Consider the following 14,348-nt stretch of genomic DNA (forward strand, 5'->3'; position numbering starts at 1 on the left):
ATGTTCTTCATAGTGCAATTAATTTAGCCTTCTCCCTATGTTGGTAGATTTTGGGATCACACCAATACTGAAATGAAGATGTTTGAATTATGTTGTTCTCAGTGGCTCATGGTCAGATGTTTTAGCATGGCTCATTTCATCTGTATGCTGCAGTGCATGAATTTTCAATGTGTCACTGAACGCAGGTCCAGCTAATTACAGCAATGCGAGGAAAGCTTAAAAGGAGCCTCGTAACACTATTATTTGTGTCCAAGAACAAGTTGAAATTGCAACTTCTATTTTTTAGAGGTGTTTTTGGAAACTGATACTGCACACAAAACATAACTTACCTAAGCAATGTATTTACACCTACGATTTGATTATAAGGTTCAGTCATAATAGTTTTTTGATGCACTATCATTGAACACTCTTAACTCAAAATGACCATGTGAAAAAAGATTCAAGTTTCCAATAAGGAAGAAGGTCTTTCTCTAGCCTTTTCCTTGATTGTAGACATTCCTTACCACAATTTTCTAAGCTGTGTACTCTTGCTTTCCCCCATTCCTTCCAGTTAAGTCTTATTTATTTTCCAATCTTTCACAGTAGTCAGCTTTTCCTATGGCACTTTGCATTGTTCTGCATTTTTACCCTTGGATAAAGTTATTTAAGGTTGACCCTGGGTTAATGGGTAGAGGTCATATTTCCGACTCTCTGCGATATGACCTTTGATCCAGTGCCCTGGTGGCCTGTAAGCGTTCAAACTCATGTCGGCTGTTCCTGTCTGGACTGAGGTTCGCCAGTGCCCTGCTCCCACCACCTACATCCTCCTCCTCATCATCACGGCTTATGAAGGCCAGTTCATTTTCATAGCAGAAGGAGTTAGAACTGGGGACTAGGAACTTGTTCTCCACCATGTCCTTGGCACTGCAGCGGGGGGTGGACGGCACCTCGTAGGTTTTGTGAAAGTGAGAGTAATCCACCTTGTACACGTTCTTCTCCTCAAACAAGACTGGCTCGAAACGGTGACCCCATAGGATCTCAGAGGCCAAGTAGGAACTGCGAGCCTGCGTGGTCATGGCGGTTGCTTCCACCATCCCCTCCAAGATGACGACAACCTCAAAGTCTGCTGTCTCCAGGTCTTGTTTGCTGATCCCAAAAAGGGGGCTCTCCTCATCTATCTCATGGAGAATAGTGATGGGTGAAACCAAGAAAATCCTGTCCAGGCCTTTATCAAAGCCCACATTAATGTCTATCTGGTCTAGAGGAATATACTCCCCCTCATCAGTGATCCGAGGTTTGATGAGCTGTGCCCTGACATGGGCCTCTACAATGTGGCTCTTGCGAAGGTTCCCTACCCTCCACATGAGGCACAGCTTTCCGTCCCGCATGGCAATGACAGCATTGTGGCTAAACAACAGTGTTTGGGCTCGTTTCTTAGGCCTTGCCATCTTGGCCATGATGGCGCCAATCATAAAGCAGTCAATGATACAGCCCACTATAGACTGGAAGACCACCATGAAGACAGCCACTGGGCACTCCTCAGTCACACAGCGGTAGCCGTAACCAATGGTAGACTGTGTTTCAATGGAGAATAGAAAGGCCGCCACAAATCCATTGACCTGTAGGACACATGGAGTGAAGTTGTCATCTCCGGCTGGGTTATCCAGATCTCCATGCAGCAAAGCTATGACCCAAAAGGCTAAGCCGAAGACCAACCATGAGACGACAAACACAAGAGTGAAGACCACCAGCATCCATCGCCAGCGAATATCAACACATGTGGTGAACATGTCAGCCATGTAGCGCTGCGACTTTTCGTCCATATTGGCAAACTGCACATTGCACTGGCCATTCTTTTTGACGAAGCGGTTGCGGCACTTGCGGCGTGTATGGATCTTGCCATTGCCAAAGCCGTTCATGCCATGCATGGTAGTGAGGCGGAGGCCCTCTTCCTCAGATGACACAATGCTGTAGCGATTGATCCTTCCTACACTCATGCTCCCGGCGGCGCCTCCAGCTGCAGGGTCAGAGCAGAAGGGCAGTCCTGGAGTCCCAGTGTGCGATCGTGGCCCCTCACAACTTGATCACTGGGTAAGCTGCATTTTAGTGAGTCATAGGCAGGGAGCTGGGTGGGAGCCTTGTGCTTTAATCCAATCCCTGTAGAGAGTGTCAGGAGAGGAGAACAATGTGAGTGTCTTTATGTGATATAATGGTCAAATCACACCATACCTGTAGATGAAACATCACCAAAGAACCAACCATGAAAGCTTATAGTGATGGGATAGCGAAACATTGTTGTATAAGTAAATAAATAGTTGCCACTGGTCCAAAAAGCTAGTGATATCACACTGAATGAACTGTGTTTGAGCCCAAACAACCAATTCACTGTCACCACGTAGTGTCCTTAAAAAAAATAAAAACGTCTGAACTGGATTAACATGATTTAGATTTTTTTATTGAATGACTTTAATGACCAATTTTTAGTGTGTTCAATATTGTTATGGTTTAACATTTCTTTTCCTGTTACACTACCCAAGAAAAGGTTTATAGTGCTAGCATCCATAATAACGGTTACTTCATAATCCTTCTCCTCGCCATCTTGCTCTCTTTAAACGTCACGACTCAAAATCCAATTGGCCCTCACTGAAGGGTTCTCATGTCTTTTGATGTCGACTGGGTAAGTGAAGAGCTGGCCTCACAGCAGATCCACTTCTGTCGCATGGCATTTCCTGTGCTTTTCTCTTTCAAATGATTTAAGAAGGTTGGCAGTGGAGACAAAGTAAATCATCACCTACCAGATGTTTAATATTACATAAGAATTGACCGTCATGTGAGCCACTGCTTGTATCTTGTTAGGTGTTTTTATAAGATGAGGGCTATCATATTTTAGGCCTATCTGTGATATGGCAGCCCTACATGTTAGTTTTCATCACGTCTTGGTTGTATTTATAGTTTATCAACAGCATGCAGCCATCACACATCCAATAGATAAGCTATGCTCTTCTTTTTATTCTAGGTTTGCCATTGTCCTTTCAGCACAATACTTTTGTTAGGGGACTAGAGCGTGTGTGTGTGTGTGTGTGTGTGTGTGTGTATTTAAACACACTCCTAGGGGACTTGTATGTGTGCCACTGATTCCACGGACATGCAATTCCAGATGCTGTGTACAGGAATGGCGAGAGAAGGACCCCATTCTGTACAATCTGCAGTATTAATCATGTGAGGATTTATAGCACATTCTCATGGTTCTCCATAGAAGTAGGTAGTAGAGATTTCTCCCCTGTGCAATGCCCTGTATTACATATTCACTGTAATTACATACTGGAACTTTAGTTTATAAGAATATTACAAGATTAGACATACAAGAAACACACTTTGCAACATAAAGTACATACTCATACTGTATGTGTCAAAATATTTGTTTAGAATTAAATGAATATGTCAGTATGGCTATTAAAGTATTTTCTTAGTCAGGCAGCAGATAACCTGGCCGCTGAACTGGATGTTGAGCCTCAGGGTCAAGGAGTTTTTCCCATGGGAGCTGGACTGAGGCCCCTCTGGGTGCAGACAGCTTTTATCGCCTGGCCACATCCGTTCTGTGTCTGCCTGCCTGATTTGGGCCCTGAAGACTTGATAGTTCACTCATGTGCGTTCCCAAATCCCAGGTGCCCTGCTGTCTGCCAAACACACACACCAATTCTGTCCTAACTCAAACTCTTTCAGGTGGAAGTTTTCCTGATCTGTATCCATATTACCTCATGCACAATCTTAAAATGGTCCCTTAGGGGTCAAACACATACCTGTATCAGGAAAACATACTGTAGTTAAATGTTATGTACTATTTTTATACTTCTAAAGGCTCTTTTCACCTTTTGACGATATCACACTACATTCCCAGAAGAGCCCAGCTGTTAGTGCTAAAAATAGTAATCCTACCACTCCTCTCAAATATGTAAATATGTCAACCAAACTAGATTGTCTTATCCTTTCTAATTGTATCTAGCACTTCATTTTTACACAGACAGTTTAATTAAGCACGTTTGTGGTCCTTGGCTCCCCCATGTAGTGACAGGTGGGCTTGGTCATAGTAACTGCACTGACTGTACTGATGAAACTTGAGACTGAACGTCGTCTCAGCATTTCACATTATACATCTTGGTCTCTACGCTACACACATGACCTGAGTGGCCCTACATGGTGCGCACTCTTTATATCATACAGTAGTTGTACAGTGTCAGGTGTCCAGTCAACTGAAAGTAAAAACTCTCCCTGTGTCTTTGGAGCCATTTGATAAGTGTCGTAGAGTCTCAGCCCAAGCAGAAAGCATCTGCTGTAGCTACATGGGAAGCTCTTTAAATCAAAGTGTCCCCCTGAGAGGTTTGAGTGTACATGGTGCTTAAAGATTCAACTGTCACTGGCTCTTTGACAATAGTCTTTACTATGCCTAATAGTTTGACATTAAATTAGGCAACTGCTATTAATATCTGGATAGCTATACATCTTAATTCTCTTAATTCAAAGAAATTAGAAGTTAAAGAGGAAATCAGTTGTTCTTTAACCATATTAATTACAGGTAGAATATAATCACATGTAATTGAACAACTGGTTGTTCAGACAAAAAATAAGCCTTTTGGTGCTTTAGTGCTGTTTTTACATATGTAAATGACCGGTAATGGCACAGTTGTTAGAACCTGCCTCCACAAATTTAGGGTTTTTTTAAACACAAGAACAAAAAAAATAGAACAACTCAATATAAGCTTATTTCTGTTGTTAAAGGTATGTAGATGTAGTAGTTGTCTAGTGTTAGTCCTTGCAATGAGAGACGTGTCACTTGGTGTGAAAATTACAGCAGGTTCCAATCTTGTGTTTTCAGTTGTGTTGGTGGGTCAGCCTTTTTGTTTGTACTGGGATCGAAGCATGTGCCTTTGAGACCGGTTCCTAATTCTACTACCAGGCAAATTTTGTCCTACAAGCACTGTGAAATGACTACTCAGGGAGAGAGGCCATTAGTAGTGTATTGTTGTATTTATATTGTTGCCTTGTCTTGCAGTTAAAACACTTTGAGTTGAGAATACATCCATAACCAAAGAACATGAATCTTTGATTCATAAGGCAGGACACGGAAAGTGATTTGCACTACAGCCAGTAATTTCATGAATAACCTTTTGTGACCTAGTCTGCTGTGTGTGTTCTTGGGGAGTTAAGAGGAGTGACGAGGGGAGATGATAAGCTCGTAGCTGATTAGGATGAATAGAATGAATAATTGGATGTGCAAAATAATGGAAGGGATTGGGATGAACAATGAGGTGGAGGGGGAGAGGGCCCTTCATCTCAAGACAAGCATGCAGAAAACTGAGCTCGACCACGACGCTCCCAGCCCACCTCCCAAGGCCATTGTGAAGGAAGAGCAGAGGCTCGGGTGTCATCGTATTTTTCTATAGCTCACCGTGCGGAACTCATCTTGTCTCAAGTGACCTACAGGTTTTTTTGTTTTTAAAGAAAGTAACACCACTTCACCATGCAGAGATGCTGTCTAGTTCTCAGCGTCAGCACAGCACAGTCTTAGTGACACTTTGTCATTTTAAAGGGTGCAACTACTAGACAGTATAAGTTAGAACCAGACAGTATCCAACCCTGTTATACTGTGTATGTAGGTCATCCCCTGTGCCGAGATGCCATCTCAGGTGGTTGTAGAGAGAAGTGTTCATAAAGAACTGAGTCACCTTCTAACATTGTTATAACAGCTGGTATATTCTATGCAAATAGAACAAAATCTGCAGGTTTTTTTTTTTGCTAGCTGCACCTGTAGCTTCTCCACTGTTCAAACACCTGGTTCCCATTGATTGATCATTCCCACATGTGAGCTTCTCACTGATCTTTATTTGTGCAGTTTTTTAATTACTTGTACCCATTCACAAAGGCTGAATCACTCATATTAAACCTGAACTCTGTAATTTCCAATTTTAAGTGACACCTGTTGGTTAGAGCACACATGCTTGGATATATTACTTTTAATATAGTACTGCTAGACAATTATAATACAAGCAGATATAGCCTACAGTATAAGCTATGGTCCATGTGTTTACTATGATGTTGTAGCTTTTTTGTGAACGTGTTGTATTTTATGTTTTCGGTTTGTCCTACTGTGTGCCAAATATCCCTTTTTTAAATAATAAAAATGAACTAAGCTGAGATGAAAAGCAGGATGAGGTCATTGAACTTTCAGGCAACGCTGCATAATCTTCGTTCTCTTCATCCTCTGTCTCTATTGTGCCCTCACATCAGTGATTTCTTTATACACTGATGTAAGTGCAGTACCTGAAGCAACACATGTATCCATTAATACCTGCTCCCGTATGTCCTCCAGTATTACTACGATAAATTAGAGCAGCAACGCTCAATAATTTATTTTGGCATTTTTTACTTTATTCATCTATCATTAATAGTCGGTTTATTTTCACCAATTACATTTCTGTTGAACAAATAATTGACTGTTTAATCATTTCTGCAGTACTGTTGTCATGCAGTATAGTGCATTTACAGCCTCTCACTCTGCTCTTCCTCTCTTATTGTAGTGAACAAGCTGTGAAATGTATTGATTGTAGAGTTGTTATTATAGATTCAAACTTCATTATTTGTTAACTTCAGGATTAGATTTTTATTTTAACTGATTACTTTTAAGGGTTGTGTTTGATTGGTTTACAGCTACATTTCAGCCAGTTTGTTTATTTTTGTTTTAACCCTTTGGGAGATGGGAACCTGTCCATTTCAAATCCTAATATTGACAGTCAAGGCCTTCTTGGCTATTTCAAAAGCTAAGCTAAAGGCTAAACGTGAGAAACCCTGCATGAGAGCTTTAGGGTGGAAAAAATCAACATAATTTAAGATATTAAATGTAACCGCATTCTACAAAAAATCTTTTCCGCTGTAGTCAAGCTACATACGCTACACGTTTGTGATCAGTAACACATTATTTGCTGTTTTGGCTCTGTATTACAGCACAGTAGATCTAAAATGAAATGAAACAATGAAACTACAAAAATAACTTTCAGCTTTAATTTGTGGACATTTGCATCAGATAAATAGGAGTTTTTATACATTTTCTCCCAGTTTTAGTGGACAAAAAGATTAACTTGAATAAATTCATCATATTTAATTTGGTTGTAAATCCTTTGCCACATGATTTTGCGTACTGTTTCTGAGCAATTCTTTAAAAAAAGGATTTTATGAATTGATAGTATTGTACACATTGCCATCCAGTACCACTTTTATAACCCTACAGACCAGTGACATCTGACAAATAATGACGTGACATTGAGGCTTCAAGTTTGAGGTGAAGTTTTCTGTCCTTCTCTTACCTTTATTTCTACCTGTCCTCCCCCAGGCTGCAGAAGTGAAAAGGTGGTATCTTCTCTCCCAGTGTCCCTGTTAACCAAACTGAGGCATTCTCTGCATCTGCCACCACAGCTGTTCCTTCTGTGTGTGTTACTCAAATACTGGAGAAAACCACACCATCTTCTTCAGCACAAGGCACAGACCCCCTCTGAATTTCTTCATCCTCGCTTGATCTCTTGCCTCGCTCTTTTTTCAGGTGCAGTTGCGAGCACAAATGAAACGCAGTTCTGACCAGACTAAATGACACCAGAACCTTGGGCCAAGCCGCTGTTGCTCAGTCAGTGCTAGGCGTGCAAAACAGGTACGAAGCGTTTAACGAGGATTATCCCAGTGAAAATTCAGGGTTTTGTAACTCCATCTTCTGATGCAATTTCTTCAGCTGGTCTTCTACTCATCCTTCATCTTTACTAACATGAAGTCTATCCTTCACGTTTGCCATTAAACTGTACGATACTCTCTCACTGCTTATTAACTGAACAGCTCTCTCTATCAATTTTTTGCAATCTGATCTGGTTGGACTGCTGTTTTCTCTCTCTCTTTCTCACTCTCACACTCTCTCTCCCTCTGACTATTTCTTTGCTCTCTCCCTTCCTCTCTTGTCTCTCTCTCCCTCCCTCCCTCCCTCCCCTGGTGTCACAGAAGCTGTCATTTGCAGCCTCCCTCCCACCCTCTCTCTCTTTTCTCCTCCCATCCTCTCTTTCTCTCTCTTTCTCGTTGTCTCTTTCCCTCCCTCCCACATCATGGCACTACCAGTTGACGGCAACTTGATGCACAGACGTATCATTCAGAAAACTCCAGCAGACAATCCACCATTGTATTTGATCAGATGTTAATCAAAAGTAAATGGAGGCGACATTGTGAAGATGAAAGGCTATCACAATGACTTCCCACATAAAATTAACAGCTCAGAGTTAGCTGCCTTTTTTGTGCCCATCTGCTCTGCTTTTACTCTGAAATAAATCCTGTTGTCCTACCATTTACCTTCACAGAAAAGAGCTGATTAATGAGAGGTTATTCATTTAGAATATGCACCTGATCTTTGCAGCATCATGTGAGAGTATTGACTGCTGCACAGCTGTGACATGACCAGGGCAAATCTTCATGTATCTTCGACAGTTTGTGGCCATAATGAAAGATTCTATGTCTGCAGCGCAGAGTGTGTATTGATATATCATGCTGCTGGGAGCTGTATTTCAGTGCAGAGTGATGCCTTTCACACTTGTCACCAGCAACTAATCAACAACAATTTGACCCGAGGATGTGCGCCACACCAGGACTCTCATGTCAGAGGAATATAAATTGAAGTATGTCAATCACTTTAATAGTCAGCTCACTTATTTCATCATATTCTGTAACACAGTTCTACATATACAGCCTTAAGGAAAGTGTGGTTAACTCTCAAGGGAGAACTGTTTTCAGTGTTTACACAGGACTATTGTCTTGATGTGTCACTATGCCTGTATTCTTCAGTGTCCCTGGTTTTTGCCTTCAGTTTTTTTTTGCAAGCTGTAGCCTTTTCTCCTTCGCAAGCACTGTTGAGTACATTACCGTTACCCTTCAAAGTGTGACATTATCCTCAGAGCTGAGTGCCCGCTCCCCTTTTCTCACGTCTTTTCAGAGAACCAGTCATCAGTCAAACGCTAAAAGAGATGACAATTAGTAAGGGAGGGGGCTGAAAGCGGGAGAAGTTTCTAAATACAGCCGTACTGGCTCAGCCCCAGCTTTATCACTAATGATTCATCAGTGCAGGAACCCTCTCTGTTTTTTTTTCTCTTTCTCTCTGTGTGCTCCTATTCTTTCTTCCTCGCAGCCTCTGATTTCAGACTTCTGGGGGTGATTTGCAATCGCCTGTGTGTAATCATCACCAGGCTATTGTGTTTGGCAGAGGACGTCAACTAATGGAGCTCAAAGCGTCCTTTTAAAGTGCCTCTCGGTCTGTGTCGGCAACAGGTACTATACCAGTTCCTGCATAATGTACAGCTTCAACGCCGTAGTGTTGCAAGCCTGGAGAACAGTAGATCACAAGGTTCACACATCCAGACTGTAAACCTCGTTATGTAACTGCACCATAATCACAGGTGGCAGCTCACATATCCTTTGCATGTGTGTGTCTGAATGAGAGGGTTTTGCCTCCCAGGGAGATAGCTAAGCTAAGTGGGATTCACTGCCGCTTCCATGGCTACAGGTATAACACATTTTCACTTCTTGAGACCAATAAGAAATGGTAGAAATGAAGCAAGGAGGGAGACAGAGATAGGAAAAAGAATGAGCTTGGCTGTTGGTCAACCAAGGCCATTGTAAACATCACTCTTCAGAGAAGAACATTGTTGGCAAAATGAAGATTATAAGCAATTAAATAGGTAATATGGGAATTTGACCTGTAATCTTGAAAACAAAACTTTATCTTTTTTTAATGGGTACATTTTAGATTATTGTAAATACAGATGGAGCTGGGCTTGATTTTCTCAACTCACTTAACATTTAAGAAAATCCTTCTAACAGCATTTGAACTAAAATACTGTCACTTTTCAGCCTGTAAGGAAAAATAAATCTAACTAAAAAAGAATGAATTTATTGATTAACAGAAGCACCACAGAGGAAATCCTGGAGCCATAGTGTAACTTAAAGAAAATCACAAAAACAGACTGATATGGGATGTTTGAAACACAGACGTAATGTGAAGAAAATGGCAGCTGAGCAGAGAAAGTGAAGAAAAGGGAGAGTCGGAGATAGTGAGATCTCTCTGCTCCTGCCAGTCGTGTGCAGCAAGGTGTAATTTGCATTAATCAGAAGGGCCCTAAGAATAAACTTTTCACAGTCTTTCTGGTGATAGTGATAGTGGCATTTCATCTTTTCCAATGACGCTGGCCTAAGGCAGACACTGCACAGGAGCTCTGTTGACTTATTGCTGCTGACAGCTCAATCTCTCTCCATCATAATCAAGAAATATCATCTAAAGCAATTTGACACAGAAAAGGAAATGCATATGAAATATGTGCTGTGTTAGTAATGTATTTTCCTAATTTATGAAGATTAATTTAAGGAGCTATTGAAATGATAGATTAGCCTGATAGATTAGATGCAACTTGAATATACAAAACTCCTACTTTATGTTACACTCATTCCTTAAATCTTATTAAAGATGGTTAAATTAATTCATATTGAGGGATTTAATAAATGAAAACTTCCCTCTGTCATATTGAATCTTAAAACCTACAGCTACAAACTGTCAGTGAACCTTCTTGTACCTCTTTACCTCTCATCTTAACAAATCATTTTGTCTAAATACTAATGTGTCTTTATATTGTGTGGAAGCCCGGAAGAGCTCTGAACTTTCCACCTCCCTCCCTTCCTCCCTGCTCGGCTTGTCACTAAGCACCCCAATTACATTATTCTCTGAGACTCCTGTCTGATGCAGCTATTTCAGGCTTTGGAGCCATTCCTGTTCATTTCATTTTTTGCAACTTCATTTCTTGTCAGCAGGGATTAGGAATGTGATATTACTGTACTCACACTAGCTGAAATAGTTGTGAAAAGGCCTTCTTGTTCTTGGGCCCAGCTGGTTGTTGTTTAGTGTGGTGGTAGTGGAGTGCGCATGTGAGTTGAGGGGGGGGGGCTGATTCTCTTTTGGACAGTGTGGAAATAACATCTTACACAAACTTAAATATTACCCAGTGTATAAGCATGAAGGCTTGATTTGGTTTTGTCATTCTTTCATCTTGAGATGATAAGTGGTTTTACATAGACCATGATGTCCATTGCAGATTCTAGTTGTGCACAAATACATTTAACAAAGGAAAAGGGTGTGTTTATCAGAAAGATTTGGGACAAATAATGAAAAGAGAAACATATTGTTTATTTTCACATACAACCTATTGATGTGCGGGAGTGTGGTGCAGGTTATTTGAAAGTTCACTACTAAGCATTCATAAAGTGAGAACAGTGTAGCCTGATTTAGACCAACTTCAAATGCGGGGTATCTTTCAGTCTGCAAAGGAGTATAGTATGTGAGGCTGAGATCAATGAGAAGTGCCCCAAAACAAAATACAAAACAAAACAATTCCTACATATTTTTCCTAGATATTACAGATAGACAAAATATTAAAGAAATATGTTAGATGGTTACCCTTCTGTTTTTTATTTGTTAAACATGCTTATGTGAAATCCAGACTTGCTATGGACATGCTTTGCCTGCATGTGGAGACAGTAAGTTCAATGCAAAATCATAGAATATTCTGACTGGCACTCACCAGAAGCAGAAGAAAAAAAATAAATAAATACCCCATCATGTTTGTCTGCCAGACCCAGAGTTGATTTCCAGCCAGGTTTGATACTGGGTGAGGGATTTGTTCAAGAAAACAACACCGTCGTAGGACATTCCACACCTACTACACCATCGTGGTCACAGGAGCCTTGACTACATGTGAGGATAGAGACCGTTAATGCTTTTACATAATGACTCCTACAGCTGCACTTATCATCCCTCTTTCTCTCTCCCTCACACTGGGTGCCTGGTGCTGCTTTGAGTCTGGAAAATGGACAAAGATGGAGGTTTGATCTGATGGCCATTCTTACTACCGTTAATAACGTCACTCTGATCTTACAGTTTCCAATAACCATCCAGGATTGGATTGGATTTAAAATTGTATAACACCTCCAATATACAACATCTCACCATTGTCATGTGTTATCGCCTACTTTTTCTGCTTAATAAAAGTCCGTTTCTGTACTGATATATGTGATTCTGGGCGGACACAACAGATATTTAGTGAAAGCTGCCATGTGCATTTGTGTTTAGTTTTTATTTGCACACTAGAATGATGATACAAATTCCTGTGGGTGTTTATCATGACAAGGAAAAAAATCTTTGTTATGTATACATAGTTTGTAGGCATGCATATTTAGATATGATGATCAGCTGAAATATTTTCTCTTAAATATAATTAAAACTTAACTTACATAAATATTTAAATACATTTGTGATTATAAAAGTTTCTGGCTGACATCCTGAAAGGGACTGCAATTTTATCTGTAATCTCCCATTTTGTCATTTTATACAAAAAACAATTGCCACATCAATTTAACACAAATATTAAATTCCACATTTGATTAATGTATTTATCTGTGTAAACTCACTTCCTTAGCATAAGTACAGTCTGTGGCTCTTAGGTCATCCATGCGTCCTGAAATCCTTGTTACATGACCCATATTTCGCAACGTGTTGTCACCACCACTTAGCTAATATCTACTGTATCGATTGTTGCTAATGCTAATCTGTGGGGGCTTTGAACAATCAATTAAAAGTAAGAGTTAGTTATTTACAGAAAACTGCCATGTGACAAAGTTTTGAGCACTATGTTTACATCTTTTATGTTGACTGTCAGACAAATCACCTGATGAATGTCAGGTAGGAAGGTGTATCCAGAGACTGAAAACCTTTTATATACTTTTTACCTCACCTGGAACTTGCATCCTAGGCGTTTCATTACCTAATGTGCTGTGCAGTGCAACGCTGGGGGTGGCAGTTGGGTGTCTATGGTTCACTATGTCTTCACCTTGACAGCACGTGGAGAAAAGCTCCTGTCCTGCCTTTCCACCAATACCCTGGGGGTGAGAAAATTAATCGGCTCAGGATCCAGTGTCCTCACAGCCACCTCTCCCTCCACTGACCCTGACCTCTGCCTCTGCCCAAACGACAAACCATCCCTGTGGTGATCAAACACTCTTGACCCCCTTTACCATTTGTGGAAACGAAGTTATACACTTCCGTACAGTTTTAAGTCACTTGTTATTTTGCAGATAAATACAAGACATTACACAAAAATATTATGATTAATCTTAAAGTTCAGTTCATGAGGTAGTTAAATTTAGCTTTTCAAAAACAAGCTACAACATTGTAATGCTGCTTAAACAATAATATCAGTAATAATAATCCCAATTGTAAAATGTATAGGCCTAATAGTATAATACTCCATAATGGGCCATACTGCATAATAGCTACTGCTAATACTGAATGCAGAATATTTACTTGTAATTGAGTATTTTTACAATGTAGCATTGGTACATTTACTTAATCTGAATACTTCTTTCAACTCTGACCTTTCGCCAGCAATAAGAAGTTATCAAAAAATGTATTGTATCAGACAGAGATTAAACAAGCAATCGCTCATGGAATTATCTACTGTGTGCTGATTTAATAAGATTTTTAAATAACATTTGCTGTAGTGTGAACAGATGTGACACATGATGCTGAGCACTGTAATCGTCTCTTCGTGGTGTTTAAAAAATCAATTAATTTTAGGATGTGAGTTTTTTATTTTATTTAGCCAGAACTCTTAATGTCTATGGGGAAAATAAACTTGTGTTTACTAGTGAGCTCCAACACAAAGCTGCTACTAAATGTGCTAATGTTTGGATGGAGAGATGGCCATTCACCTGATGTTCCTGTTGTGCCTCCTCTTTCCCATGTGACACTCTTGTCTTGGCAAGTTCAATGTAACAGATGTTGACACTCGTGACACAAATTATACCTATGTCTTCAGGCACTCTTGGACTTGCTCTCTGTTTCTAGCTGCTGATATTTTTAGAGCTGGTTATTTGACACAGCAAAAACACCCAGCTCATTTGTCACAACCACCTGTATGGAGGACTGCTTGTCACTCATCCAGTAAAAGACTAATGGAGGGTGTTATCATTATGACTAAAGCATTGTCCATCTTTATAACAAAGAAAGAGGGTGAATGGACATGTAGTCCTTATTAACCTGGTTTATATTCTCAAAAGTTATGAAGTCCCCTGCATTTCGTGCAAATTAGCTCAGTTTAAATGGCAGAATGAGGACAGAGAGAGCAGTTAAGTGTTAGGAGGCACATTGTGACTTCATCAGAGCTACTATATGTATTTGTTTTCTCGTTTCTCTGTTCCTCTAACCTTGATGGCTGAACTGCAATGTGATCGGACAGTTCCTGTGGATC

At 40.3% G+C, this 14,348-nt stretch overlaps 1 protein-coding gene across 1 annotated transcript; it reads right to left on the reverse strand.

Moving 5' to 3' along the window:
• Nucleotides 1-32: 32 nt before the first annotated feature.
• Nucleotides 33-2,346, reverse strand: kcnj12a (potassium inwardly rectifying channel subfamily J member 12a). The gene has a single exon (XM_038736630.1). The coding sequence runs from the start codon at nucleotides 1,974-1,976 to the stop codon at nucleotides 675-677; it is 1,302 nt and encodes a 433-aa protein (XP_038592558.1). The 5' UTR covers nucleotides 1,977-2,346; the 3' UTR covers nucleotides 33-674.
• Nucleotides 2,347-14,348: the final 12,002 nt, after the last annotated feature.

This window comes from Micropterus salmoides, unplaced genomic scaffold, assembly GCF_014851395.1.
Source record: "Micropterus salmoides isolate LMB-PRFRI ecotype aquatic unplaced genomic scaffold, ASM1485139v1 Ms_hic_scaffold_21, whole genome shotgun sequence".
In the NCBI taxonomy this organism is placed as follows: Eukaryota; Metazoa; Chordata; class Actinopteri; order Centrarchiformes; family Centrarchidae; genus Micropterus; species Micropterus salmoides.